Source organism: Physeter macrocephalus, chromosome 7, assembly GCF_002837175.3.
Source record: "Physeter macrocephalus isolate SW-GA chromosome 7, ASM283717v5, whole genome shotgun sequence".
In the NCBI taxonomy this organism is placed as follows: Eukaryota; Metazoa; Chordata; class Mammalia; order Artiodactyla; family Physeteridae; genus Physeter; species Physeter macrocephalus.
The window spans coordinates 99761494-99789130 of record NC_041220.1 but is presented as its reverse complement, the minus strand read 5'-3'; the positions used below and the strand labels follow the sequence as shown (position 1 = coordinate 99789130).

The following is a 27637-nucleotide window of genomic DNA, read 5'->3' as shown; positions in this document are numbered from 1 at the left end:
GGCCCGCGTACCGCAAAAAAAAAAAAAAAAAAAAAAAAAAAAAAAAGATAATCAGCCTAAAACAATCTTCATGACAAAGATATACGTTTCCGTGGCAAATTTGCTCCCCTGCCTTTACCTAGTACGACTGCCATCTCATTGTTTCAGTTTGCATTTCTTAAATAACCAGTGAAGTGGGACATTTAATTTTTCTCTCAGTCAGACTTCTAGTCCAAATTACTTTATCCAGAGATAACATAATTTGCAAAAATTTTAGTAAGAAATTCTCCCTGAAAATGGAGCAAATGTATCTCTAGGAAACTGAGGCAGAGGCCAGAAAGGGACTTGCTTAACTTGGGCGTATTCCTCAGGACCCAGTCTCTCAATGCTAAGAACATTCTAGAAACACAGCAGGTTTCTACCCATAATCCCCTGCGCACAGGCTGGTCTGGACCCCAAGACAACAGAAGCCTCCGGCTGAGGAGGATTCTCTAGCTAATGTGCTTCCCTTAGCCTCCATGGAGCTTCTTCCCCCTAGAATGTCCCAAATGGTATCTATTTTAATCTAAGTGACAGAGTGGCACAATAGAATGGATCTATGGGGAAAAAAATTGGACTCAACCACGATTTTTTTCCACCAGCAGAGACCCAGAAGCAGAACCTTCCCAGCCCTCTTTCCAAGCCCCCAGAGAGGCTCTCGGCTGCACTTTGGATGAAGTGTCTGCCTTCGCATTTTCCTTAGACAGAGTACTTCAGCCTTTCCATTTTCTAGGGTTGTAAACAGCTGTGACTTGAACAGGCTCAGAGTAGCGGCACTGCTCTCCCCAGGTCCCCGGCTGAGCTGACCTGCCACAGAACGAACATGGTCACACCGGGAGGGTCTCTCTCTCCAGTCCCAGGTTATTCGGCTGCACTGATCCAGCCCCTCAGGAGTGTCCGGAAGGGTGAGTGGTGATACTGTCACCACCTTCCTTGAGTGAGAAGTGAACTTGAGAACCAATGACTTTGAGGCAAAGTAAAAATGCAGAAGTCAAAACATACTCTTTCCTAAAATAGGCCCACTATTTCCCCCTGAAGTATGATCATAAGAATAAATAATCATGTACTATTTCACTGAATCCCCACAGCTACTCCATAAGGCAAATATGATCATTCCCATTTCACAGATGAGGACCAGCCAGCAAACAGAAACTACTCAAACCGGGGCGGGGGGGGGGATTTAATAAAGGAAATAAGCCATATGGGAGGTGGAGAAATCCAGAATCCAAACATGGGATGGTGAGGTGACCCAAAGATTAGCAACAGTGGAAAGCCACTGCTTCCCCAAGGGCTGAGAGTGAAAAAGAGCCCAGTGGGCAGGTCTGCAGGGAGCCGCAGGGGAGGGGCTGGCCAGTGGGCGCTGGGGCTGTGGAAGTGATACTGCCATGGCCAAAGATGCCACTGCCCCCAGAGATGCCACCAGAGGCAGGAGGGGACATGGAGATACTGTGCTTTCTCCCCTCTCCCCCACTTCAGTCTTCCACAAGGGACCCCACTGCCAAAACCTATAGGAAGACAGTTGGCAAGGGAGCCTGGGAAAGGCAGGTCCCTGCAATACAGAGCAGGACAGAGAAGGGCAAGGAACGGGGCTGAGAAAAGACACCAGTTCTGGCCCATTGCTTACGGTCCCTCCACTCCCATGTGGCAGAGCCAGGTATGCAAACAAGGTGCACTTGAGTCCATCAGCCTGGGAGAGGCAACAAGGGAGATGAGAGGTGGACAAAATAGCAGATGGAAGAAATAAGATGGTTTAAAAACTGGCTGTGGGAAGGGAAATGACAGTCTTAGGTCTCTAGCCAGGGTATCATACAAGCAACAACGGGTGGGGACCTGTGGACACCGGGCTCCATCACTTACCTGCATCACGTACTAGGAGCACACTGATTAGTTAACTTCTCCAAGCCTGCCTTTCGTCCACTCATTCAACATTTACTGAACACTGAGGATGGGGAGATGCAAAATGGAAAATAATGCTTTAGGAGTTCAGGGGAATCAAACCTTCATCCCTCCTCTCCTCTAAGTTCCTAACCCTTGGGAACAGGCAAAAGGAGACAAAAAGGCGAGAGAGAGGGCAGGGGAGTGGGAGACCTACACTGCCCACAGTCCATGTGGTGTCCTGGCCCCTGGTCCATATGGCCAGCCAGTCACTCTTAATGCCCAGTCTCTCCAGTCAGATAAATCCCTCATCCTCCTCATCCTCCTCCTGTGGCAAGGACCTCAAGAGAGGAAAAGATGTGTCCCTGCAAAAACTGCCCCTGGATGTGGACCCCTTAAGAATCCATGAGGAAGAGGAACCAGGAATGCACAGGCTGACCTCCGAGCTGGTGAGAGCCCATCTGCGGAGGGAGCAGAGGCCGACCCCTGGAGTGTGGCAGGAAGTGAGCACCTGGGACAAGGGCGCTTCAGGTGAGCTCAGGTGAAGGCAATCAGAAAATGCCATAAACCAGGCTGCAAATTACATGCCTCAGATCAGCTCCCCGAGAAAGGGCTTCAGCAATAAAGTAAATCTATGAGAACAAAGCAGACCCAAAAGCCTGGTAGACTTTTTTAGATTCCGTTCAAGGATAAAGTTTAGAAGACTCTAACAAAGTTAACTCCTTTAACTGAGTTAAAGGCGTCTGTACACCCATTCTTCTTCTCCCCTGCTCTCTTAAGCTCACTCTAATCTTTGACCCCCACTGCTCTACCGAAAGCGCTTGCCGGCATCATCCGTGAACTGCCCACGGCTAAGTCCAATGGTCAGTTTCTAGCCTTTATCTTCCTTCACTTCTCAGCAGCATTTGGCATTGCTGTTCACTCCTTCTTTTTCGATACACTTTCTTCACTTTACTCCCAGGACTGCACATTCTGCCTTATTGGTTGCTCCTTCCAGTGTCCTTTGCTGATTTTTCCTCTTCTTCCCAATCTTAGAGAGCTCAGTCCATGGTCATCTTCTCTGCACACATTTAATGTTTTGCTAGCGTCTTAGTTCAGGCTGCTATAACAAACTACCATGGCTTGGGTAGCTTATAAAAAACCAGAAATGTATGTCTCACAGTTCTGGAAGCTGGAAGCCTGAGATCAGGGGGTCAGCATGTCTGGATCAGGGGTCCTGGTTAGGACCCACTTCTCAGCTACAGCATGCTGACTTCTCATTGTGTCCTCCCACGGCAGATAGCAGAGTAGAGGGAAGCAAGCTGTCCCGTGACTCTCATAAGGGCACTGATCCCATTCATGAGGGTTTCACCCAATGATCTCGTCTCATCCTAATTATCTCCCAAAGGTGCCACCTCCTAACATCATCACATCGGGAGGGTAGACTTTCAACACATGAGTTTTGGAAGGACACAGACATTCAGTCCATAACAGCCAGTGTTTTGCCGCACTGCTCCAAGGTCACCTTCATGGGCTGCTCTGCAGTAATGGTGGTAGACCCTGTGAGCCTTCCTGCACAGTTGACATCACGCAAAGTTTTGCCAACAGAGAGTGTTGGAAACCCTGCAAGAAGAAGGGGCTTCTCCTCCTGGTTCTGGCGTGTTTCCTTTCTGCTCCTGCCACATGGATACCACGTGCGTGTGGGAGACATGAAGCAGCACTCCCAGGGACAGCTTTGCCTTGAGTTTCGGCAGCACCCCATGGGCGGGATCCCCAGTGAGTCTCAAAGGCACCCCAGTGGGAGTACTTCTAGCCTCGGTCTACCTGCACCTTGACAGGGTGTTTCCTGCTGCCCCAGTGACTGTACAGCAGCACTGGCCCAGGAAACCCAGCAAAGTTCTCTGCCATCCACGGAGCCACAACCATCCTGGCTCCAGTGAGGTCCAGATCCCAGCCTTGGGGAGGGGTCTGTCTTCCAAATGTGTCTTTCCTTGAGTACTCTCCCCCAGCCAAAAGGTATTCTTTGGGGTTCTCTTTAGTCCTTTATAGTTAATCTCTTGTTATTCAATAATTCTTCGTGTCAAACTTGCCCTGCTTACATCACTGTGTGGTTTCCACCTCCTAGATGCCATTGACACACTCCCTTAGTGACCTCAGCTAGTCTCCTAGCTTTAAATGCCAACTGTATGCTCATGACCCCAAGTTTTCATCTCCATCCCAGTTCTCTCTCTTGAACCCCAGACTCAAAATACAATTCGACATCACCACCGGGATAGGAAAGAGCAAACCTGTAAGTCCAACACTACGTTCCTGATATTCCCAGCAAAACTTGCTCTATCCACAGCCTTCTCCATCACATTTGGCAAAAAACTCAGTCCTTCCCTTAGCTCATGTCAAAAACCTTGGGAGTCATCTCTGACTCTTCTCTCTCACCCTCACATTCAGTCCGCCAGGAAATCCTGTTGACTCTACCTTCAGAATACACTTTCCTCTCACCACCTCCACCACTACCACCCTAGCCACCATCATTTCTTGCCTGGATCATCAAAACAGTCTCAGGATTATCTCCAACACAACAGCTGGAGCAATCTTTTAAAATATATCATGTCACGCCTTTGCTCAAAATCCCCACAACGGCTGCCAAAAGTCAAAGCCAAAGTCCTTAAAATGCACACCACCTTACATTTTCCATTTTCAAACTGTGCACCAGGCACCCCAGGGAATTCACAGGGTCACCACAGGATAGTTTCCATCTCCTAGGTTAACATAGCAATATCTGTCCCACTGTGACTATTAGATTGTTAGGATCTAACTATTTATAAAGCCACTGTTAGGTATTTCCTTTGATGTAGGGGCACCATGAAAAATTGCTAAGACACGAATGGCACCACAGACCTAGGAAGTTTGGGAACCTCTGCGCCACACGATCACGTCTCTGGTCTCATCTACAACGGCTCCTTTACAGACCCTACTCACTCCACTCCAGTCCCCAAGTTCTCCTTAAGCTCCTCAGCCATACCTGGCACACTCATGCGGTGGGGCTTTTGTCTAAAACACTCATACTTCAGATATCCAAGGGGCTAACTTCTGCACCTCCTTTAAGATTTGCTCAAATGTCATCTCTTCAGATGAGGTCCTCCCTCACTGTCTTAGTCAGCTCTGGCTGCCGTAACAAAATACCACAGACTGGGCGGCCCAAAGGACTGAACTTAATTTTCTAGAGGTCAGAAGTTCAAGACCAAGGTGCCAGGTGATTTGTTCTTGTAAGGACTCTCCTGGCTTGCAGATGGCCACCTTCTCACTGTATCTTCACGTGGCCTTTCCTTGGTGTGTGCACTGAGAGACAGACAAAGAGAAAGCACTCTCTGGTGTCTCTTCTTATAAGGACACTAATTGTATGAGATCTGGGCCCCACCCTTGTCACATAAAATCAACCTTACTTACTTCTTTAGAGGCTCCATCTTCAGCCACATTGGGGCTTAGGGTTTCCACATAGGGATCTACAGGGGGGACACAAATATTCAGTCCATAACTCTACACTGTCTGAAATTGCAACCTCACCTCCTCAACATTCCTTAACCCCCTTACCTTGCTCTTTTTTCCTCACAGTTCACACCTTTTTCACCTACTCTAACTTATATTCAGGCTATATTTCATTGTTTATTGTGTCTGCCCTCAGTGAAACTCTACTGAGGGCAGACAGAGGGCTTTGCCTACTCCATTCACTACATGTCATACATTAGCGCCTATTACATAGCTGGCACTCAAAACTTACTTGTTGAATGACTGGCTAAAGCATAAGAGGAAAAACATCCCACCTTCCTCACACCCGATCCCAATACATTCTTTGGCATGTCACCAGGTTGTAAGGCCTAAGGAAAGGAAAAGAAACACATCTAAATAATCAATAATAAGGTCTGGTTTCTAAATGGAATGAAAACGTCTCCTGAAATTAATTGTATCCTCAGCAAGTCACTTAACTTATGGGACTGTTTCTTCATCTGAAAACGACAACCATCTATCTCAGATATTTTGGGGAGGATGAGATGGAAGAGTGGGCATGTAAGTACAGCTGTGACTTCCAGCTGTACTGCTCTCTGGCTGGGGGTCTTGGGCCACTCGGGATGCTATAACGAAATACCAAAGACTGGATGGCTGATAAAAAAAGAAGGTGATTTCTCACAGTTCTGGAGCCTGTAAGTCTGAGATCAAGGTGCCAGCAGGGTGAGAGCCCTCTTCCAGGTCACAGACTTCTTATTGTGTCCTCACTTGGCTACAGGGCTAGGGATCTTGCTGGACCTGCACTAAAAGGGCACTAATCCTACACATAAGGGCTTACCTCCCAATGACCCCACCTCCTAACACCATCACATTGGGCATTAGGATTTCAAGATATGAATGTACGAATTTTGGAGGAGACACAAAACATTCAGACCACAGCATTGGGTGACTTTGAAGAAATAAGTCCTATCTTTCTGAGCTCACATCTTCTTTCCTATAAAAGTTGGATAATATCTCCTTGAAATGCAGTGTCAAGAATCAAAAAAGACTCCTCAAATAGTTACACACAGAATTACCAGATGACTGAGCAACCCCACACCTGGGTATATATCCAAAATAAATGAAAAGAGGTACTCAAATACCTGTACAGGAATATGCATGGCAGTACTATTCACGGCAGCCAAAAGGCAGAAACAACCCAAATGTCTATCAACAGATGAATGGATGAATGGAGTGTAGTATATACAAACAATAGAATATTATTCAGCCACAAAAAGGAATGCAGTGCTAATAGCTGCTCCAAAGTAGATGAACCTTGAAAACATGCTAAGTGAAAGAAGCCAGACGCAAAAGGCCACAGAGTGCATGATAGTATTTACATGAAATATCCAGAACAGGTAGATTCACAGACAGAGAACAGATTGGTGGCTGCCAGGGGCTGGAGACAGGGGGAATGAGGAGTGACTGCTTAGTGGGTATGGGACTGGATTTTGGGGTGATGAACATGTTTACAGAACATTGTGAATAGACTAAACGCCACCAAATTTTTTCACTTTAAAATGGTTAATTTTATGTTATGTGAATTTTACCTCAATAAAAAAATTTTTTTTTAAGAACTGAAAAAGAAAACACATGGTAAAAGCCTTTATGAATAGCAGCCATCTCGTGACTGGGTTCTGGGCTTAGTTCTGCCACTTACTGGCCATAAGGATGGAAAGTCATCGCTCTGGGTCTCAGTTTCCTCATCTGTAAAATGATGGGGTGTACTAGACCACTAATTCTCAATCAGAATGGCCGGTATCATTCACGTGGGACACTGCTTCTAAATGCACAGGGCCATCCCCCGAGATCCAGATTCTGATACGCCCAAGAAGGAAACGTGCCTCTGTCACTGTGCTGAGAACACTTACTTCAGGATTTGAATCCACCTCCCTTTTCGAGAACATCAGGCTAAAGACCACTAGCAGCCTGTGATTCTAGAACCTTCATCTATGACTGTTTATAAGATGCGTTTTGATTAAAGAAGACAACACAGTAAATGAAGTCCATTTATTAAGAAGATAAACTCCAATCACATGTAGTTCTCTTACGCACTTGGCAAATGCACAGGAAAAAGGTACCTTAACAGAGTCCACAGGATTTTGCTTACACTACAGAAGGAGTTTTTATGGCAGTTTAATTTGAGGCTACAAAAACTACGGCTGTGACATAAACAACATTCAAAAATGACTCAGGGTCCAAATGTCCCTGACCCAACAAATCTCTGAACTAGTCAGGTCGACACAGCCACTGGCAGGGACACAGAAACAGAGCCTCAAAATCAATTCAACATGACGCTGAAGCGGAGGGGGCCGTCCTGAGACCTCCTAAATTCCGTGGTCAACACAGACTGACAGTGCTATCTATCTGTGGGCTCCACATGTTTTTATTTCACATAAACCTGTTACACTGTCCTAGGAGAACAAATGCACATTAGATGAGAGAAAGATAGGACTCACTGTCTTGTATCATCAACAGGATTACAGAAAATGCAAGGCCGGATGTGGCCACACTAATAGATTAATGACTTTTCTGACAGGCACCTCACAGGCAATGAAACGTAGCTTAAAAATACGCTGGGGTAAGCTCCGTCCTTCCCTTTGTGGTTACCACCTGGATTAGGCTTCCTGAGCTTGGTCTGTTTTTCTCTGTGATCCAGTCATGGAAGGTTCTAGAACAAAGAAGAGAAGCTTTACATTTTAAAAGGAAAAATCTGGACACATGCTTAGAGTCACATTACTGGTTGGGAGGGTGGGAGGTGAGGGCACAGCAGCAGCTGTAAAAAAGCCTCTAAGGTCTCACGGACACAAACCTAGGTGCCCGATGATTTCAGAACTTTACTCCTTCTAATTCCTGAGTGGCTAGATTTGGCACGGTTTTCATTTTGCTATTTTTCTGCATTGTTGGAATCCTTTATAACACGGTGGTACGATTTTATGTGATTAAAAAAGATTTTAATTAGTTCATTCTAAGAGACAGACGTGGGCACAATACTTTACACTTTGTTTTATCACTTCCCAGAATTTAAGAAGAGAAAAAATTTATTATTATTTTTTAACAAATATTTATGGAGCGCCCACAGCTGTGCCAAGCAATGGAAAAAGATGAAAGAACAGACTATTACAATAAAACGCGTTCAGTGTTGGAATGGGGCATTTAATAACCAACTTTGTGTGGGGAGGGGCAACCGACCGTGCCTGGGGAAGACGGGAGACCTCGCCTAAGAAGAGAGGAATGAAAAAGGGCACAAGGAATTCACAAGGTTTAACAAGTAGCTGATCATTTTTGAAATATTTACTCTCGGTGCTGAGTATACCATCCCCTCCAACAAACCCCAGGTGGGGCCTTGGCCCTTCCTTCGCCGGAGAACTCTCAGGAGCTCCCGGGGTCTTTAATGCCGATAAGTAACCTGTCGGACCACAGCTGATGTTTAGCTGTCCAGTCATTCGAGCTCCCACTCTGGGGGTTGAACAAGTGAAGGGAAGTCACGCAGGCTCAAAAACCCAAGTGCTGGGCTTACCTGGTGGCGCAGTGGTTGCGTGTCCGCCTGCCGATGCAGGGGAGCCGGGTTCGCGCCCCGGTCTGGGAGGATCCCACATGCCGCGGAGCGGCTGGGCCCGTGAGCACTCTGGGGGTTGAACAAGTGAAGGGAAGTCACGCAGGCTCCAAAACCCAAGTGCTGCTCCAACTCCCTAAAGTACTGTCATGTGTCCTGAGCCATTTCTGGGGGCAGGGCTCAGAGGACAGCTCTGTTTGTTTGCTTGTTTTTTGTTTTTTTTTTTGCGGAACGTGGGCCTCTCACCGTTGTGGCCTCTCCCATTGCGGAGCACAGGCTCCGGACACGCAGGCTCAGCGGCCATGGCTCATGGGCCCAGCCGCTCTGCGGCATGTGGGATCTTCCCGGACCGGGGCAGGAACCCGTGTCCCCTGCATCGGCAGGCGGGCTCTCAACCACTGCGCCACCACGGAAGCCCAGGGGACAGCTCTGAAGGAGACCAGTCACATCTGGATGTGCAGAGGTGTATGTGTTACTTAGGCAGGTTAATAAATGGTCTTACTTCTCCCTCCTCCTCGTCAGCCGTGTGGAGTGGGTGGGAGAGAACGCCATTCTAACCATGGACAGCCAAGAAGGTAACATGCTCACAGACATTGCAAAGCCAACTTTATGTCAACCTGTCACGTGAGTTTTCAAATACCACAAATGGGTGAGCATGATTTCTGGGGCAAGGCATGGCTGTCCCAGCCCACCCTCTGTCAGTTGTGGCCCAGCACTGATTTACACACGTGGCCCCAGATGTTCCATCTAGGGTCCTGGGTCAATGTCTCTGTCATGAATTGCTGGCAGTAGTGGCCTTTAAAAAGAAACTCAAATGCAAACACCATTCAAGAGTTGTTCCTTCTACAACTTCAATTTTTTTTTTCTTTTGCAAATCCAGCATTAAGCACGATACCCGGCAAAGACAGGAGTAACTGTCAGGACGGTGGTTAAGACCGACGGCTCTGCAGCCACACTGCCCGGGTCAGATCCTGGCTCTGCTGTGAGACCTTGGGCAAGTTCCTTAGGCCCACACTCCCCATGCCTCCGAGCCCCCAAACCTTAAATAAAGACGACGGCACCTCCCTCACAGACCTGCTATGAGCATTTCCTAAGATCATAGTTATGAAGTGCTTAAACGGTGCCTGGCATGTTAAGTCCTATGTAAGTGCTTGTTCCAATCACAGAAGTCCCAAATATCTCCCAATTCAATTTAAATAAGATGTAACCTCAGGCCAGAAGCAAGCTTCTTCTCAGCCCAAGCTTTAGAAACATCCTGTGCAAATATCCGTCAAAGCGGCTCAGACACTGGCTCTGCTGGGCGAGTCTGTCCCCACTCCACGAAGGCAGGGCCTGCATCTTATTCCTCATCGTCCCCGGGCCCCGCAGAGCCCCTGGTCCGAGTGGGTGCTCAGTGAACACGTGCTTAACACCCCCTTAAATAGAGGACTGCGGGAAACTGAGATCTAGGCAAACACAAAAGAGCTCACTCTCTCTGTGACCTTCCAGTGCCACCCATACTCACAAAGGGCTGAATATGATTTTGGGGACAAAGGATGCTTCCTGTGGGTTTGTGGCTTGGCACTAATTCAGGCATGTGGGCCCAGATGTTCCACCTAGATCAGTGGCAGGTTCCATGCAGCTGTTCCTCTTTAACAGACAGAACACAATTTACAGGCTCCAGGCTTACCCAGCCCTGCTATGGGTCAGACACAGTGCTGAGAACTTGGCACACACTTCCACGTCTTACCCTCCTAACAATTATCACCAACCCCCATTATACAGACGGAGAAACTGAGGCCTAGAGCAGTTAAACAACATGCTCAGATTGGCCAGCTGGTGGATGGAGGAGCCAGGATTCAGGTCGGCACCATCAACCCCTCCACCCCGTGATATTGACAATGAGGTGCAAGGTGCCCTCCCTCACGAACCACCCAAGCTGATAAGCCAAGATAACACGGGCCTGTCCTTTCTCCCTCAAGAGGCAGAGAATGGAAGCTGCTGAATCACTGAAATGATTGTGATACTCACTCGACTAGGAATTCCAAGGGCGTCCAGCAGCTGAAGTCGGCCTCAGGCATTGATTTCCTGTTCATGGGTGTGTCCAGAGTAACCCTGCGGAGCACAGAGATAAGCGTGTCACATGTGCCTCCCCTCAGAACAACAGCTGCCCCATCCTCCTTGGCCAGGAAAGTACGTGGAGAGATCACACGAAGATAATCAGTGAGAGGCCAGGAAGCCGTCCACCGTTACAGAGATCACATCCCAGCCTGACTCAGCCAAGCGCTTCAGAACTCACCCTTCAGGCAGACAGGAACAAAATGAAAGGGCCATGTTTTGCCTTTTTTCTAAAACATTGTCGTTACTAAAGTAAACTGTTCTGCTGTTTATGTCTCCATTCACTCCCTAAAATGTGGCAGACTCATTTCTCAGGTCTTTGTAAGTGTAATCATAATATTCCTTTAAATATGGGGAAAAGACAGCCTCATCCTTCATTTTGTGGCTGTTTTCCATGAAATCTTCTAATTTTCAGCAAGGGAATACAGAATTCAGGTATGTATGACTTTCCCAAGAACCTTCAGGCCTTGGAAATCATTCAAAATAGCCATGAGACCAAGTCACAGAATCACAGAAGCCCACAAATGAATACGTGGACAGCCCAGTCCCCTAGCAGACAGACATCCTCTTTACAGGACCACAGCTAAGAGACAAGCCATTTGGTCCTGGAATCCCTCCAGAAACGTCTCCCCATAGTTTCCCATATTCTTCCCCAAGCTCCCCTTCCTCCATCCCACAAACCTAATACAGTCTCTCTTCCACACCGACCTTATAATGGCTTGAAAGACAGAACTACAAATAATAAAATTAAATGTGTAAACTATTTTTTAACAAGGAGGGAGGGACAGATAGAGGGAAGGAAAGAAAACAAGAAAGACAGAGGCAAGAGAGACCCATCCCATCAGCCAGCCAAGCAACCATTCTGGAAAGCCCAGGATAATCCAAAACCTAAACAGGTATCTTCAGGGCCTCTGGTGAATTTCAGAAGCCAAGGTGACGGCACACACGCGCCCCTGGTGTAGAGTGACTCTAGGACACATGTGAACTCTCAGCCGTGGGGCTGAGGTGGGGGAGACTCCCCAGCACTTACGGGAGCACGGCGATAGCAGCAGACCCGGACGGCATGCCACTGTCCTTCCCGGCCAGGCTCTGGCAAAGCTGGTGAACCGCACCCTTGGCCATGCCGTAGCCAATCATCCCTGGGAAATAAGGAGAAAGCATTTCAGTGACCACTGGCCGCCACTGGTATGTCCAAAGAACACCACGCCAGGGTCCAGAGGAGGATGGGAAAAGAGAACCAGGGACGTCCATGGACAGAAAGTGGAAGGGACATAACCTTCTATTTGCCTGATACTTAACATTTATCACAGAAGCCATGAGGTTAATCCTGTTTTTACTGCTAAGGAAACAGAGGTTCGGACAGGGTGAGTAATATGCCCTGGCTCACACACAGACTCGCACGGAGGCCAATGGAGAGGTTAAAAGCCAAGCAAGAGTTCTGAACCCTTGTATCAACAACTGCTTGTAAGTAGCCTGCACACACCCACCCTGGGTGCCCAATGGGTCAGCAAAACCGAGCAGTCATTTGAAGCGCAGGCTTTAGAGTCAGGCTGCGCAGGTTCAAAGCCCAGCTCTTCCACTTACCACTAAAGAAATCCAGGCGGGTTCTCAAAACCTTTCTAATCCTCAGTTATCCCATCAGTAAAATGGGGATAAAGTACTTAATTCTAGGCTCAGGACAGGATAGGACTTCCATAAGTGTTTCCCATCAAATTTACAGAAGTGCTATGGCCTGGAGTCCAACTTCTTGTTTAAACTATACCATCTGGGGAAATTCCTTAGCGGTCCAGGGTTAGGACTCCAGGCTACCACTGCATGGGGCACAAGTTTGATCCCTGGTCCAGGAACTAAGATCCCACAAGCCACGCAACACAGCCAAAAAATAAAAAAATAAAGTATACCATTTGAGCAATTGTGACATATGGGCATACAAGCTACCTATTAGCCTTCCTTTCCTCCCACCAGTCAGCAGATGCTTGCTGACAGAAGTAAGGCATGCCTTTTTTTACTGAAGCACAGTTGATTTACAATGTTGTGTTAATTTCTGCTGTGCAGCAAAGTAATTCAGTTATACATCTATATACATTCTTTTTTTAATATTCTCTTCCATTATGGTTTATTACTGGATGTTGAATATGGTTCTCTGTGCTTCACAGTAGGACCTTGCTGTTTATCCAGTCTATATATTGAATACAATAGCTTATTAGGACAGGGTTCCATCTGAACCCCAGACACATGGCAAGCGAGGTCTCTCTCCTCTCCAAAGTTCCCCACAGCACCCAGCTGTAGGTGTACTAAATGCAGCTATCACGGTAACAAAGAATGGTTAATTGCTGTCAACACCTCTCCACCTTCAGAAAACCACTACTTCCAAGGTCAGCAGTGCCCTTAAAAACCCCAGCAGGCATGCTGTTTAAAGAATAACAACTGGGGCTTCCCTGGTGGCGCAGCGGTTGCGCGTCCGCCTGCCGATGCAGGGGAACCGGGTTCGCGCCCCGGTCTGGGAGGATCCCACATGCCGCGGAGCGGCTGGGCCCGTGAGCCATGGCCGCTGAGCCTGCGCGTCCGGAGCCTGTCCTCCGCAACGGGAGAGGCCACAGCAGAGGGAGGCCCGCATACCACAAAAAAAAAAAAAAAAAGAATAACAACTGAGGAGGCATCAGAGGTCCAGGGGGAGGTGGGGCTCACAGCCCAGCCCAGAAACCAATCACTGAACCGCTTCCACAGTAACCTCAAATTGCAAAAGAGGGTCAAGGTTTCAAAAAGTTATTTAGAAGTACAAGAAGAATATTTCACCAAACCTGGCTTCTCTGTTTAATTAGGGGCAGGAGGCCAACAATGGCAGGAAGATCTAACAGTAATTAAAAATAAACCAGTGCATGAATCTCATTCGTTCAGCCCCTGTCCCCAGCAAACTCCTAGGACTCTCTCTTCATTCCACTCAAACAGCATGAAAGCAAGGAATCGGATGAAGAAAGAAACAAGCAGCCAGCAGCCCTAATGGTTTAATTGCACAGAATTCTACACAATGCGGGTAAGGGCATCACTGGCAAGATATGGAAAAAAATGCATTTCATTAAGAAGATAAAAACTGTCTTTCCAATTACAAAATGATCAGTGTAGTCCCTAAGGACTGATTTCCAAACATAAAACAGATCCTTAAATGGTAAACAAAAGTGATCACCATCACTTCGATACAGTTTACGCTCCAGTGGACAGTCTACAAATACAACCTTGGAAATAGGAGGGTGAGGGTTTTCTCAGTATCTTTCCAAGTGAAAAACTTTCTATTTTTGAACAACTCTTCTTGGGTTTCAGGGACGCTTAAGCCTGTTCATCACTGCTTTCACAGATTTCCCCAGATTTTTCTGGGGTCCGAATCAGTTAAAAGATTTCATGACTCAAACAAGTTTAACAAGCGGAAAGATGAACAAATTTATTAACATCTGAAGCAAGAGTAACTAAGCAAAAGTAAGCCTGGAGTAAATAATAATAATAGTTCACATTTACTACTGACTCTAATACCTTTTCTAAACCATTTACATCCATTAAGATGTTTACAAGTCACAACTACCATATAAAGGAGGTATTACTATTTACCTTCATTTTACAGATGACAAAACTGAGGTTCAGAGAGGTTAAGTAACTTGCCAAATATCGCACAGCAACTAAATGGCAAAACCACAATACAAAACCAACCCGTGTAGTTCCAGATCCCATAGTCTTAATCAGTATCTGAAACTATAAGTAAAGAATGATATTTACAAACCAAAGGCAAGTAGAAGACTGTTTTGTCCTTCAGAAAAATTAGTCTTTCAGTCCTAGGGTTTTTTTTCAATGTCAAGCTATTACTCATTTCTCTATTTACTTTCTAGTACCTCTGCTCTATGTCACCTTTAATAAAAATCAGATCTTAACCAAACTAGCATCTAACATATGCACAGCTTTAATCATTGCAATAGCCACCGACTTGTAAGATCACATGCTCTGAGAAACATGATAAGAAAATGAGTGGCAAGAAATTATTAATTTGTAACAGCCTCACAGTTAAGTTAGTTACATTAAAATTGAAAAAGGCTGCTCAAGGTTTCCACCATTTACTAAAGAGATCCCAAAAAAGCTCCCCCCTTTTTTTTAAAGAAGAGTTCAATGTAGGTAGTCGAGATAAGACAGTTTCTGCCTCCCTGTGCTAACTCCCTGACCCACTGCTTAAATTCTTTTAGCCCGATCCCAAAGGGAGAGTGATGGGTTGAATTGTGCCCCCAGCCAAATTCAGATATTGAAGTCCTAACCCCCATACCTCAGAATGTGACTGTATTTGGAGACGGGAGTTAATTAAGTTAAAATGAGGTCATTAGGGTGGGTCCTAATCCAAGACGGCTGGTATACTTCTAAGAAGAGGCAATTTGGACACACACAAACACAGAGGGAGGACAATACAAAGACATAGGGAGAAGACACCCAGCCACAAGACAAGGAGAGAGGCCTCAGAAGAAAGCAACCCTGCTGACACCTTGATCTTGAACTTCTAGCCTCCAGAACTGTGGGAAAATACTTATGCCACTCAGTCTGTGGTACTTTGTTATGGCAACCCTAGCAAGCTAACACAGGGAGTACAAAATGCAAAGGGAACCTGGATCTGCATGATGTAACAAAAAAGCACAGAATTTTAAAATGATCAGGGTTTCAACTCAATGTACGTTTGAAGCTTATTTTTTGCATAACCCAGACAAATTACTTACCCTCTCTAAGTTTTAGTTTCCTTATCTGTAAAATGAAAAAGATAATAATGACCTCTACCCCAGGATTAAATGAGAATATATAATAAGACTTACCATGTGCCGGGCACTTTGTACATATTAATACCTCTAACACCTTATAACTACTCTTCAAGGTAGATATTATTGTCACTATATTACAATTAAGGAAACTACAGCAGAAATATCGTCAAAGAGAACAAATGATTTGTTCTAGGCCGCACAGCTAGGGTGAAGAATCTACCTCAGCTTCTCTCGCTCTACAGCTCACACTATCCTTGGGACACATGAACACAATGTGACTATTACCTAGCTGATAGCTACTGCAACATCATTCATTCCCTGGGTGCATCACAGATAAATAAACAAGATGAGGGGCTGCCAGATTACAGCGGTCCTTCACCACCGCGAACATGAGGACAATTCAAATGAAAAGATCAGGAGTTTTTCCCCTAAAAAAATTTGGGCCTAAAAGGAAGCAAAATCCATCAAACTGTAAAGCACCTGAGAGGGTAAAGGGCTTTAATAGTCCTCATCTCATGGAAATGTCCAGCAACCCCAGCAAGCGTTAGCATTCCCATTTCACAGACAGGGAAATGGAGGCTCACCCGGAGTCCCATCCAGGGCGGCCTTGGCCCCTGCCAAGGTCAGGAGGCCTCCTTCTTTGAGGTGCTTGGTGGCCAGGTGGCTGGAGATGGTCGACGTCCACATGCTCTGCTTCCACATCAGGTCACAGTTTTTAAAGAGAGCTGAGCAAAGAAACACATGAGGTGAGCAGAAGAAAGCTGAGTATATTTTCCATACAGGTGAGCTCGACTCATGGCGCCTGACACTCCAGGAAGCCCTCACGGCCACTATGTGTCTACACGGAGATCTAATACAAACAGCCCAGGGCTTGCGGTCAGAGACATGGGTTCGAATCCAGGCCACATGATCACCTGAGTCTCAACTTCCTCACCTGTAAACTGGTAAACGTCAGCCCATAAATGAGGACTGTTGACAAATATGCAGGACTGGCTTTAATTCAAACATTGTCCTACTTTATAAAGGGCATTAGATCTATAATTAGAACCTATATATCTAAGTCAGGTTTTATCTGTGATAAAAATCTCAGGGACTATTACCATCTGGACATAAGGAGGGCTTTTATGGAGCTACATTTTTTTATGGCTAAAAGTTTAATGCCAGCTTTAAAGACTCTTTAAAGGAAAGCTGAAATAACAACCATTTTGCAGTTGTTTTAACCCTCTGGCCTTCCAGAGACGTGAAGAGGAATAAGTGGTAAGGAGTGTCACATCACCAGCTGAACAGTTGTCCCCTTCCTCCCTCACAAGACACACAGAACCCAGTGAAGCTGCACCCATGACCCACAAAGAGAGCCCTCCTGATACAGGAGGAGGGGTCTTCAGTAGGTGACAACCAAGGTACTGCATTTCCCTGCTAAAAAGAACTATAAAAAAAAAAAAAAAAGGATGGACCCACATTTATCACTTCTTGTTACCAAAATACACAAAAGGCCATCAGGGTGTTTTGCCAACCTGATCACCACACAAAATACCAATTTCACATTTAAGTGTGGTTCACAGAAAATCAACTCCTTTTTAAATGGCTTTGGCTGATAAATGTAGAAGGAATGATAGAATTAGAAAACTACCATTTTCCAATCCCCAATGGGATGACTGACTCAGGTAGAGATTACCACTGGATGCTTATAACCATTAGGTTTTGGGAATTTGGGGTTCTCAAGGTGTTTGGGAACAGGATATTCATACACGATGCCAAAGTACCATCCCATAGGTCACTTATAATTGCAAACAGAAAAATGAACCTTTATGATGGAAATCTATCAGCTTGCCACCTTAACCAAGCATGAAATTTGGCGTCACTCTGGATGCAGAAGGCCATGTGACATGGTAAGCTCCCTATGTGATGCAGTGTGAAGTCCACATCACTCAGGAAGCATTCTCACCTCAAAATATTTAACCTGAATCTAAGCAAGCCTCTGGACCTACCTTCCAGTTCACAGGAAATACCAGGGACAGAGGAACAAGGTAAATGATACCTTAAAGAAACAGTTTGACAAATTCAGTGTGGGTGACAGTCTATATGAAAACTGCCCTGGACCTGCTAAGTCTGTCACAGGAAAAAAAAAAAACATTCTAGATTAAGAGACTAAAAACAACAGTAAAATGCAGTACATAAACCCTGACTGGAACAAATTTAGAGAAAACAACTATGAAAGATATGGAATAAACTGAGGTAATCAGAACATGAGCTGATACTATAAATCTTATAGAATCACTGTTAATTTTCTTAGGTATGAGAATGGTATTACGATAACGTGGGAGAACAGCTTCACCTTTGGAGGCACATGTTGAAATATAGTGAAGTGTCAAATTACTTTCAAATGATCAACAACAACAAAAAAATACACACACAGAGGACACACATGTAAAGAAAGCAAGAGAATGCAAGTATAGCAAATGTTAACAAGTATTGAATCTAGACGGAGGACATAAGGGTGTGTGTTGAACTGTTCAACTTTTCTGTATATCTGAAAATGTTCATAATAAAAAATGGAAAATATACTCAGCTTTAACAAAAGCTCAGTTTTGAGTCCTTTTGGTCTTCAGAATGATCTCTCCATTCCATTCACATCCCCCAACTCCCAGTAATAAGCCCTGAAAGACTGGGGTAGAAACAATGCTGATTTCATTTTGTCTCTTTTTAAAATGTCAGTCTCAAGGTCCCTCTGCCCTAACCCTCTTCTATGGAAGTTTTTTCTTTATCTGTAAAACGGGGTGTTGATCCCTACCTCACAGCTATAGTAAAGCTTCTGGGAGACATACAGGAAAACATCTGACCTGACACATAGTATAGACCCATCCCCACGCACCTGGACAAAGAGAAGAGCAAAATGACTAACTCAGAAAAGGACTCACACTTGGACTTGGCATTGCCCCCAGCCCATCCTCCAGCCACACAAAGGATCGCGTCCACCTTCTCTGCACCCAAGAGTTTTCCAACCTCAGCGGTCACCTGAAATAAAAGGGTCGGGAAGATGCACAGTCAGGTAAACCTCAACAGGCTGACATCTTTACAGTCACCTCCATTTATTTTTCACTTCTTTTTAAGTCAGTTCACAGTACCTGGCAATTAATACTTTGAAAATAAGATGCAGGACCAATTTATAATGGACATTTGGATAGTGAAGCTCGACTACATTTCAGTGTGATTTTTATAAAGCAACCTAGTCTTCTTCTGAACATCTAAAGGGTGGAGACATATGCATTCCTGGAATAAAACAATAAAGTAGGAAAAGTTTAAAAAAAAATCACCTAGGGCTTCACTGCCTACAGCTAGCCTTCTGGTATACTTCTTTGCCGACTTTCTTTGAAAATCACAGAATCATAATCTGAAATAATCAATTCCACTCTCCTTGGAATACAAGCATCCCATTAACTGCAACTCCAAGAAAAAAAAAGCCAAAGAGAAATTATTTTTTTTTAAAAGCAATAAAAAATAGTCAACAGCAAAATGTTGGTAAATAATGAGTACAAGGGGGTTCATTTTAATTCTCTATTTCTGTCTGATTAAAATGTTTAAACTGTTGAAAACATATACATGTCCTTTTGTTACAATTTATTAAAACAAAAGTCTGACAAGACAGACAATCCTGGTCATTACCCATGACCCTTTTCCATATTTTTCTGGAAGGCAGCTATGCTCACCACTATACCATATTTTTCTGGAATGGCTGAAAGGACCACAGCCTCTCAGTAGCTTTGTTAAGATAAATCTTCTTAAGACTTAACACAATGGTGTTAAGTGTAAATGGTATTAATTCTCCCAGCAGTAACATTTCAGTCTCTGACTGCTTTCCCTAACAATTTCCGAGCCTCAAATTACTTTTTCAAGGGACTTCCCTGGCGGTCTAGTGGTTAGGACTCCACACTTTCACTACACGGGGCACGCGTTCAATCCCTGGAACTAAGATCCTGCAAACCATGAGGCCCACCCAAAAATAAAAAAAATTACTCTTCCAAAGATACTGCTTTGGCGATGAAAACCAGTCTTTCCTCTCCGTACATTCTATACCTAAAGCTTTCATTTTAAGAAGATTCCTGAATATCCCTTGGCAAGTATCTCACCTAATCCTGATTTAGCTTTTGTTGACCTTTCTCCTGTTACCCTGGTTCCCCGGCTGCACTTCCCTTGATTTCTAAGCCACACCCTGTTGCCAAGAGCCCAGATCCCAGCTGCAGGAAACTGGATCATTTCCCCTGACCTCTGTACAGGCACACAACCTGTGCTCTCTACTTTTTAGGGAAGCATGGAGCCCATATCAACAATGCACCTGCTTGATTTGTTTTTTTACAACCTCTGTCTTTTATTTTTATAATAAAATTAAAACGAGGCATTTTAAAACTCCTTCCCCTTAAATTCTGCTTTCTGCCCAATAGTTTTCTAAAGATTTAGTACTTCTCTCACTTCTTCATCTTATCACTGTCATTGTGAATTTCCAATCCAGGGGGCCAATTTTACGTGTATTAGGATTGAACTTCCTCTTCTGGAGCTTTAGAAACAAAAACTGGATGTCATGTTTTTGTCCAGAAATTCTTAATTGAGTGACTGGGGGATGAGAGAGTCTCCTACAGGAGGGGTTAAAGATTTTAAAAGCTAAGCTTATAATAACGAAGGCATTTCCCAATGTTCATCGTAAAGATGCACTGTATAGTCAAGACTCAGATGCGGACAACTTCACATTCAAAAAGGGATACAGACATCAGAAACCTGCAATTAAGGGAGCAGGAGAGACGCTGATTACAGAGAACCACGTCTGGAGGAGCTGCTATTATCCAAGCCCAGATGCCTCCCTAGCATTTGGTTTTAGTTTTCATTACTTTATTCACAAGAAGCTATTTTGCTGAGAATCAACTTAAGGTACAGTTAAGAGCACAGACATCAAACCCCCACTGCCCAGGTTCAAATCCTAGCTCTGCCACCTACTAGCTTTGACCTTGAGCAAACACCATGGACTTCTATGCCTCAGACTCCTCATTTCTAAAAGGAAGATAAAATGAGAAACTGTTTTACAGAGATTGAGTTAATGCAAATGCAAATACGGCACTTAGTATGGTGTCTAACACACAACGAAGCCACGTCAAGTTTTACTATTAGGTCCATTAAAGACAAGAATATCATTAAGTATAGGAAACATTGGGAGCATATTATAAAAAGTAAGGACAACAAAACTCTACATTTTGGAATAAGTCAGCTGGGTTCTTATATTCTAAACTATGTCAAACTGATGCTTTAGGAAGAGCAAATGAGCAGTTACAGTATAGTCATAATTTATTGGGGTTTTGGGGTTTTTTTTTGCCACACTGTACAGCATGCAGGATATTAGTTCCCCAACCAGGGATCGAACCCATGCCCCCTGCAGTGGAAGTGCAGAGTCTTAACCAATGGACTGCCAGGGAAGTCCCAGGGTTTCAAAAAAATTTTTAGATTTATACATGTATATGTTTGGAGAAATGGACTGGAAGAAAATATAACAAAATATTAACTGCATCATGAGAACAGAAATGATTTCCTTCTCCTTTTTGCTTTACTGTATTTTCTACATCATACATGCACTACTTTTAAATTTTTAAAAATTTGTTATAAGAAATAGCTGAGGGTTGGCATGAGAACCATATAAAGCACATCCTCATGCAGCTGGTGGGAACAGCTCTTTCAGAAAGGCAGAATCGCTTAAGAGCATCTCAGATATTTATACCAAGATATCCATCAAATTGTTAACAGTGCTTCCTTCTGGGCAGGGGGAGGTGACACTATCACAGAGAGAAAGAGGGGTATTTCACAATTTACCTATATATTTGTATAGTTTTGTTTGACTTCTTCTTTTACAGTAAGCCTATAATTTTATAATTAGAAACAACCTGCTTTGTTAGTATTCTTGCTTTGAATGGGGGGAGCCCACTTTTTAGAATGTATGCTAAATAAATAATCAGAGATAGAGATGAAGAAGTTCACCACAGTATTCTTGATAATGGTTAAAAAAAGAAAACCTTGCAAAAAACTTAAATGTATAATTAAGTGCAAACTAAACAAACTGTGACCAATCCACACAAAGAAAAATTACATGTCAACACAGGTTTTATTAAGTGAGCTGAATAAGTATCTAGGTTAAAGGTTAAGTTTTAAAAAAAAGCTGACCATAACATATAAAATACGAATTCATCTCAACTTGTAAAACTAGTAACATATAGTATGCATAGTTTGTAAGACAAGAAAATGGGCCAAAATGTGAACTAACTAGTGAGCTAACTAGACATGAATTATGGGCTATTTATCTTTCTGTTTTTTTTTCATTTTTTCCAAATTTCCCTCCATGAGCACAAATGGCTTTCATAATTAGAGAAATAACACCTGAAAAAAAGGAAGAGCACACAGTCGGTGGAACCCTATCCCCAGCGTTCCCGTACCACATGCACGGTAGGGCCTTCTCTAGACTTACCTGGTCAGCCTGCTCCGTAAACGAGTCTGTCATTTTAACCAGGACGCTGGCACTGGCCTCTTCATTCTCCACCACGTCGATGCTGGCGACCCACTGGATCAAGGAGAAAACAGCTTCGGTCAAGAGACAGTCAGTTGTTAAAGATCCACGCCCAGGAACTCGGGGAGTGGAGGCACATAAGAGGCTTACATGAAAACCCCCTAGAGAAAGGATCTAGCAACCGACCAGTGCAGAGTCTTAACCAATGGACTGCCAGGGAAGTCCCAGGGTTTCAAAAAAATTTTTAGATTTATACATGTATATGTTTGGAGAAATGGACTGGAAGAAAATATAACAAAATATTAACTGCATCATGAGAACAGAAATGATTTCCTTCTCCTTTTTGCTTTACTGTATTTTCTACATCATACATGCACTACTTTTAAATTTTTAAAAATTTGTTATAAGAAATAGCTGAGGGTTGGCATGAGAACCATATAAAGCACATCCTCATGCAGCTGGTGGGAACAGCTCTTTCAGAAAGGCAGAATCGCTTAAGAGCATCTCAGATATTTATACCAAGATATCCATCAAATTGTTAACAGTGCTTCCTTCTGGGCAGGGGGAGGTGACACTATCACAGAGAGAAAGAGGGGTATTTCACAATTTACCTATATATTTGTATAGTTTTGTTTGACTTCTTCTTTTACAGTAAGCCTATAATTTTATAATTAGAAACAACCTGCTTTGTTAGTATTCTTGCTTTGAATGGGGGGAGCCCACTTTTTAGAATGTATGCTAAATAAATAATCAGAGATAGAGATGAAGAAGTTCACCACAGTATTCTTGATAATGGTTAAAAAAAGAAAACCTTGCAAAAAACTTAAATGTATAATTAAGTGCAAACTAAACAAACTGTGACCAATCCACACAAAGAAAAATTACATGTCAACACAGGTTTTATTAAGTGAGCTGAATAAGTATCTAGGTTAAAGGTTAAGTTTTAAAAAAAAGCTGACCATAACATATAAAATACGAATTCATCTCAACTTGTAAAACTAGTAACATATAGTATGCATAGTTTGTAAGACAAGAAAATGGGCCAAAATGTGAACTAACTAGTGAGCTAACTAGACATGAATTATGGGCTATTTATCTTTCTGTTTTTTTTTCATTTTTTCCAAATTTCCCTCCATGAGCACAAATGGCTTTCATAATTAGAGAAATAACACCTGAAAAAAAGGAAGAGCACACAGTCGGTGGAACCCTATCCCCAGCGTTCCCGTACCACATGCACGGTAGGGCCTTCTCTAGACTTACCTGGTCAGCCTGCTCCGTAAACGAGTCTGTCATTTTAACCAGGACGCTGGCACTGGCCTCTTCATTCTCCACCACGTCGATGCTGGCGACCCACTGGATCAAGGAGAAAACAGCTTCGGTCAAGAGACAGTCAGTTGTTAAAGATCCACGCCCAGGAACTCGGGGAGTGGAGGCACATAAGAGGCTTACATGAAAACCCCCTAGAGAAAGGATCTAGCAACCGACCTCTCGCACTCTTTGCAGGGCATCTGGCTTCAGCCAGTGTACCCCTTACTGAGCCCCAGGCTAGCCCATTCTGCCCCCAAACACCTCTTCCTCTTCCACTCTCACCTCTGAAAGCCAAACCCTGATCATGCAGAGACCCCCTAGACCAGGGGTCTGCAAATCTTTCCTGTAAAGAGCCAGAGAGTAAATATTTTAGGCTTTGCTGGCCATACAACCTCTGTTGCAACTACTCAACTCTGCTATTATAGCTGGAGAGCAGCCATAGACAACAGAAAATGAATCAATGAATGAGTGTGGCTTGTGTGCCAATTAAACTTCAGACAATGAATTATGAATTTCATATAATGTTCACATGTCACAAAATATTACTCTTCTTTTGATTTCTTTTCAACCATTTAAAAATGGGGAACTATTTCTAGCTCTTGGGCTCTATGAAAAAAGGTGCCAGGCAGGATTCAACCCACGGAGAACTGGAGTTTTCCGACCACTGTCCCAGAGCATAAAGGGATGACGGTGGGTTCAGAAATCATATCAGGCTTTGAATCCTGGTTCTGCCCTATAGCGGCTTTCTCGTTCACCCACTCTGCAGAGGTTCCTCACCTGTAAAATGGGGGTTGTCAACAATGAACAGTGTTAGGTGTGAGAATTAAATGATATGTAAGATTCTACAGCTGCTGGCACAGGTGACACATGGTTCTTACTCAGAAAGCTCCAAGGTCCGGGAGTCTGAAGGTCCCAGAGATAAGCACCTACACCACAAGCTTTGAAGAACACAGCATCCTTTCAAAACACTCACTACTTCTGTGTCACAGCCATGGGGGATACTGAGACAAAGAAAAGGTTCTATCCCCGCCTTCCCGGAGCCCCCAGGAAGGAAGGCAGAGAAAGACAAGAGAGTCACAGGTAAATCAGCTCTGCAGATTCACCAAGTCAAAGGGCCAAAGTGTCCCCACCGGGAGGAAGCACAGCCCTTGTATCTATAATGTAGGTGGATACAGGAGCCCTGTATTAAAGTTACAGGAAAGAGTAAAGGAAACTAAGAGTATGTAGGAGCACAGCGCTTGGCCTTTGGCTGGCAGTCCTTAAATGTTCCCATTGTCACCACCATCCATGGCTGCAGACCTGGGAAGACACCCCAAGACAGGTAAATGGTGGGAAGGTGATGTATTTAGAATCCTTCAAAGCATATTCCTATACCGGACTGTGAGTAAGAATAAAACCCTGGCACCCTTTCTCTCTGGTCCCAGCGCACCTTTGCTCAGGCTGCTGCTAAGTAAACACCCACGAAAGCTCCCCAGAGTGGGGTCCCTGAGTAAGAAACAGCTGCAGCAAGAAGAAACTCTGGGCGTGCGCGCGGAGCCCTGTGGCTGCTGGGGTCAGGGTCCCTGACCCCGCCACAAGCTCCGCGACAACCTAGTCTCTTCCTTGCTGCTTTCTGGGGAGGGGCTACTGATTATGCAAAGTAGTAGAAGTAATCTTTGCAAAACAAAAGGCATTTGCGGGGCTTCAAGGTATCACATACAACGGAAGCAAATGGAACAGAAGTATATATCAATAATATATATGTATATGTATCAATAATAGCTAACATTTAAATAGCTTTTACCACGAGTCAAGCAATTTACAATTTATGCGCAACGACGCCATTCATCTCATTTAATCTTCGTAACTCCCCTAAGAGATAAATACTATTATTATCCCCATTTTACGGATGAGGAAACTCAAGTTCGCTGACGTTAAGTAATCCGTTCATGGTCATAGGTCTAGTAACCCCAGGCAAGCAGTGTGATTCCATATCCTTCCCTCTCATTACCTCTTCCTCCGTCTCTGTTCTCTCTCGAGTCATGCCAGACTTTCCGGGCCTGGAAGAGGCCGACGGAGCGGCCGCCGCATGCCCCCGAACCTTTCTCCTTGGAGAGCAAAGGCCCTGCACCTCGGGCCCCGGGGTACGCACGCACTCGGAGACAGAACAGACGTGTAGACGTGTGCATACGTGTGCAAGCACCCATGTCTGGGGGTACTCGGGGGCCCCCAGCTTCCTTCCAGACCGCGCTCCGGCGCTGCACCGGCAGGCCCCTCTGGGCCCCAGTCACCACGGTGCCCGCCCGCAGCCCGCCGAATTACCCAGTTGCGGGCGCGGAACGCCTGCACGCATCGGGAGCCCAGCGCGCCCCTGCCGCCGTACACCAGCACCCGGCGCGTCTCGCCTGCTACCGCCGCCATCCCGCTCCTCCGGCTCGGCTTCCGCTGCTCTGAAAGCCCGGAGCACGAACGTGGCGCTCCGCCCCGGCCGCCTACCCCGCCAAGAGGGACCGCGCGTCGGCCGCGCCCGGAGCCGAGCCCGCTGCCGCCGCCTAGCGCGCAGCCACACTCGGCGAGCAGGGCCGCGCCCCCTCACCCCCCGCCCGCTGCCCCTCCCCAGCCCCAAAAAAACATCCACGCACGGCGAGAAGTGATCTCCAAGTGCCATTTCATTTTAGTTTGCACAACAAGCCTATGACAAGTTAGGAAACTGAAACAGGAGAGTCTCAGCCACTTGCCCAGAAGAGTAGGAATTCGATCCCAAGTCTTTCACAGGGTTCTGCCTAACCACACCTCCATTCAGCCTGGAGGAGCATGGGCTTGTTGAAGATCCGTGGACACCCGCAGAATTTTTCGAAAGATGACTGCTTAACCCCTAAAACACCAAAAGTTGACATAGGTCCATCATTTGGGGCAGAGATAGGATGCAAAGGTATTACACATGGCCTGCTTTCTCAAAGCGTGCTTCATGTTACAATAAGGATAACGAATGTTATTGGTCACTTACTAATATGCCAAGCACTCTCCTAAGCCTTTTATAGGTATTTTGTTGTTCATTACCAGAAAAACATTTGCTATGTCAAGGTTATTGTGATGAAGACAGCTGTTGCATTTCAAAGACCTGATCTCCAGCCCCAACGCTGACCTCCAGTTTTCTCAGGAGAGAAATGTCTGGAATAGCACATCCCCTGCCTACCACAAAGGGTTGCCGCACCATCAGGGGTGAGCAAGCTTACGGTAAGAGCCTTTGTACACCCACAAGCTGTGGAGACACTCTTTATTTTCATTGCGGAGAGACCACAGAATTGAACCCCCATTAGAGGGAAGAAAACTATTTCCATCACCATGTCTCTCTGCCCCTCTGTGCTCTCCAGGTGAGATTCCCAGAAGTCCTGTTGGATAACAGGGCAACCTCCTGAACTCCCTCCAGAGCTCTGTGACCAAATAAGGAATTTCACCGCCACTTCTGACCCACTTTGCCCCCAAAGCTACTGACAATGACTGTTACCAGTCTCACATGACGTGAAGTTGACATTCAGCAATAGACTAAAAGTTAAAATTTTAAAGCCACAGTATAAGATAGAAATTGTGGAATATTTCATTCCTTGTGCCAGTAAATCAAAAGAAAAAGACAGATCTTCGGGGCTTCCCTGGTGGCGCAGTGGTTGAGAATCCGCCTGCCGTTGCAGGGGACGTGGGTTCGTGCCCCGGTCCGGGAAGATCCCACATGCCGCGGAGCGGCTGGGACCGTGAGCCACGGCCGCTGAGCCTGCGCATCCGGAGCCTGTGCTCCGCAACAGGAGAGGCCACAACAGTGAGAGGCCCGCGTACCACACACACACACAAAAAAAAGACAGATCTTCACTCTTAGGAGAGACGAAGACCCCAGCAGGGTGATGGGAGATAATTATTTGCTAACACATTAGAAAAACACTTTCCTTTCCCGTTTCAGGTGACACAACAGGT

The 27637-nt window shown here is 45.1% G+C and overlaps 1 protein-coding gene and 1 long non-coding RNA gene across 2 annotated transcripts; both read right to left on the bottom strand.

Annotated features, from left to right (window-relative positions):
- Window positions 1–1819: 1819 nt before the first annotated feature.
- Window positions 1820–6140, bottom strand: LOC129392226 (uncharacterized). The gene is made up of 3 exons (XR_008617718.1): window positions 5691–6140; window positions 5317–5372; window positions 1820–1957 (listed from the first exon to the last, which is right to left on the bottom strand). It is a non-coding gene; the product is annotated as an uncharacterized lncRNA (long non-coding RNA).
- A 1274-nt stretch (window positions 6141–7414) lies between these two features.
- On the bottom strand, window positions 7415–26208 carry QDPR (quinoid dihydropteridine reductase). Its single transcript, XM_024119468.3, has 7 exons — window positions 25994–26208; window positions 23645–23737; window positions 18765–18861; window positions 16431–16571; window positions 12096–12204; window positions 10979–11062; window positions 7415–8083 (listed from the first exon to the last, which is right to left on the bottom strand). The coding sequence occupies exons 1-7, from the start codon at window positions 26090–26092 to the stop codon at window positions 7978–7980; spliced, it is 729 nt and encodes a 242-aa protein (XP_023975236.1). The 5' UTR covers window positions 26093–26208; the 3' UTR covers window positions 7415–7977.
- Between the last annotated feature and the right edge of the window lie 1429 nt (window positions 26209–27637).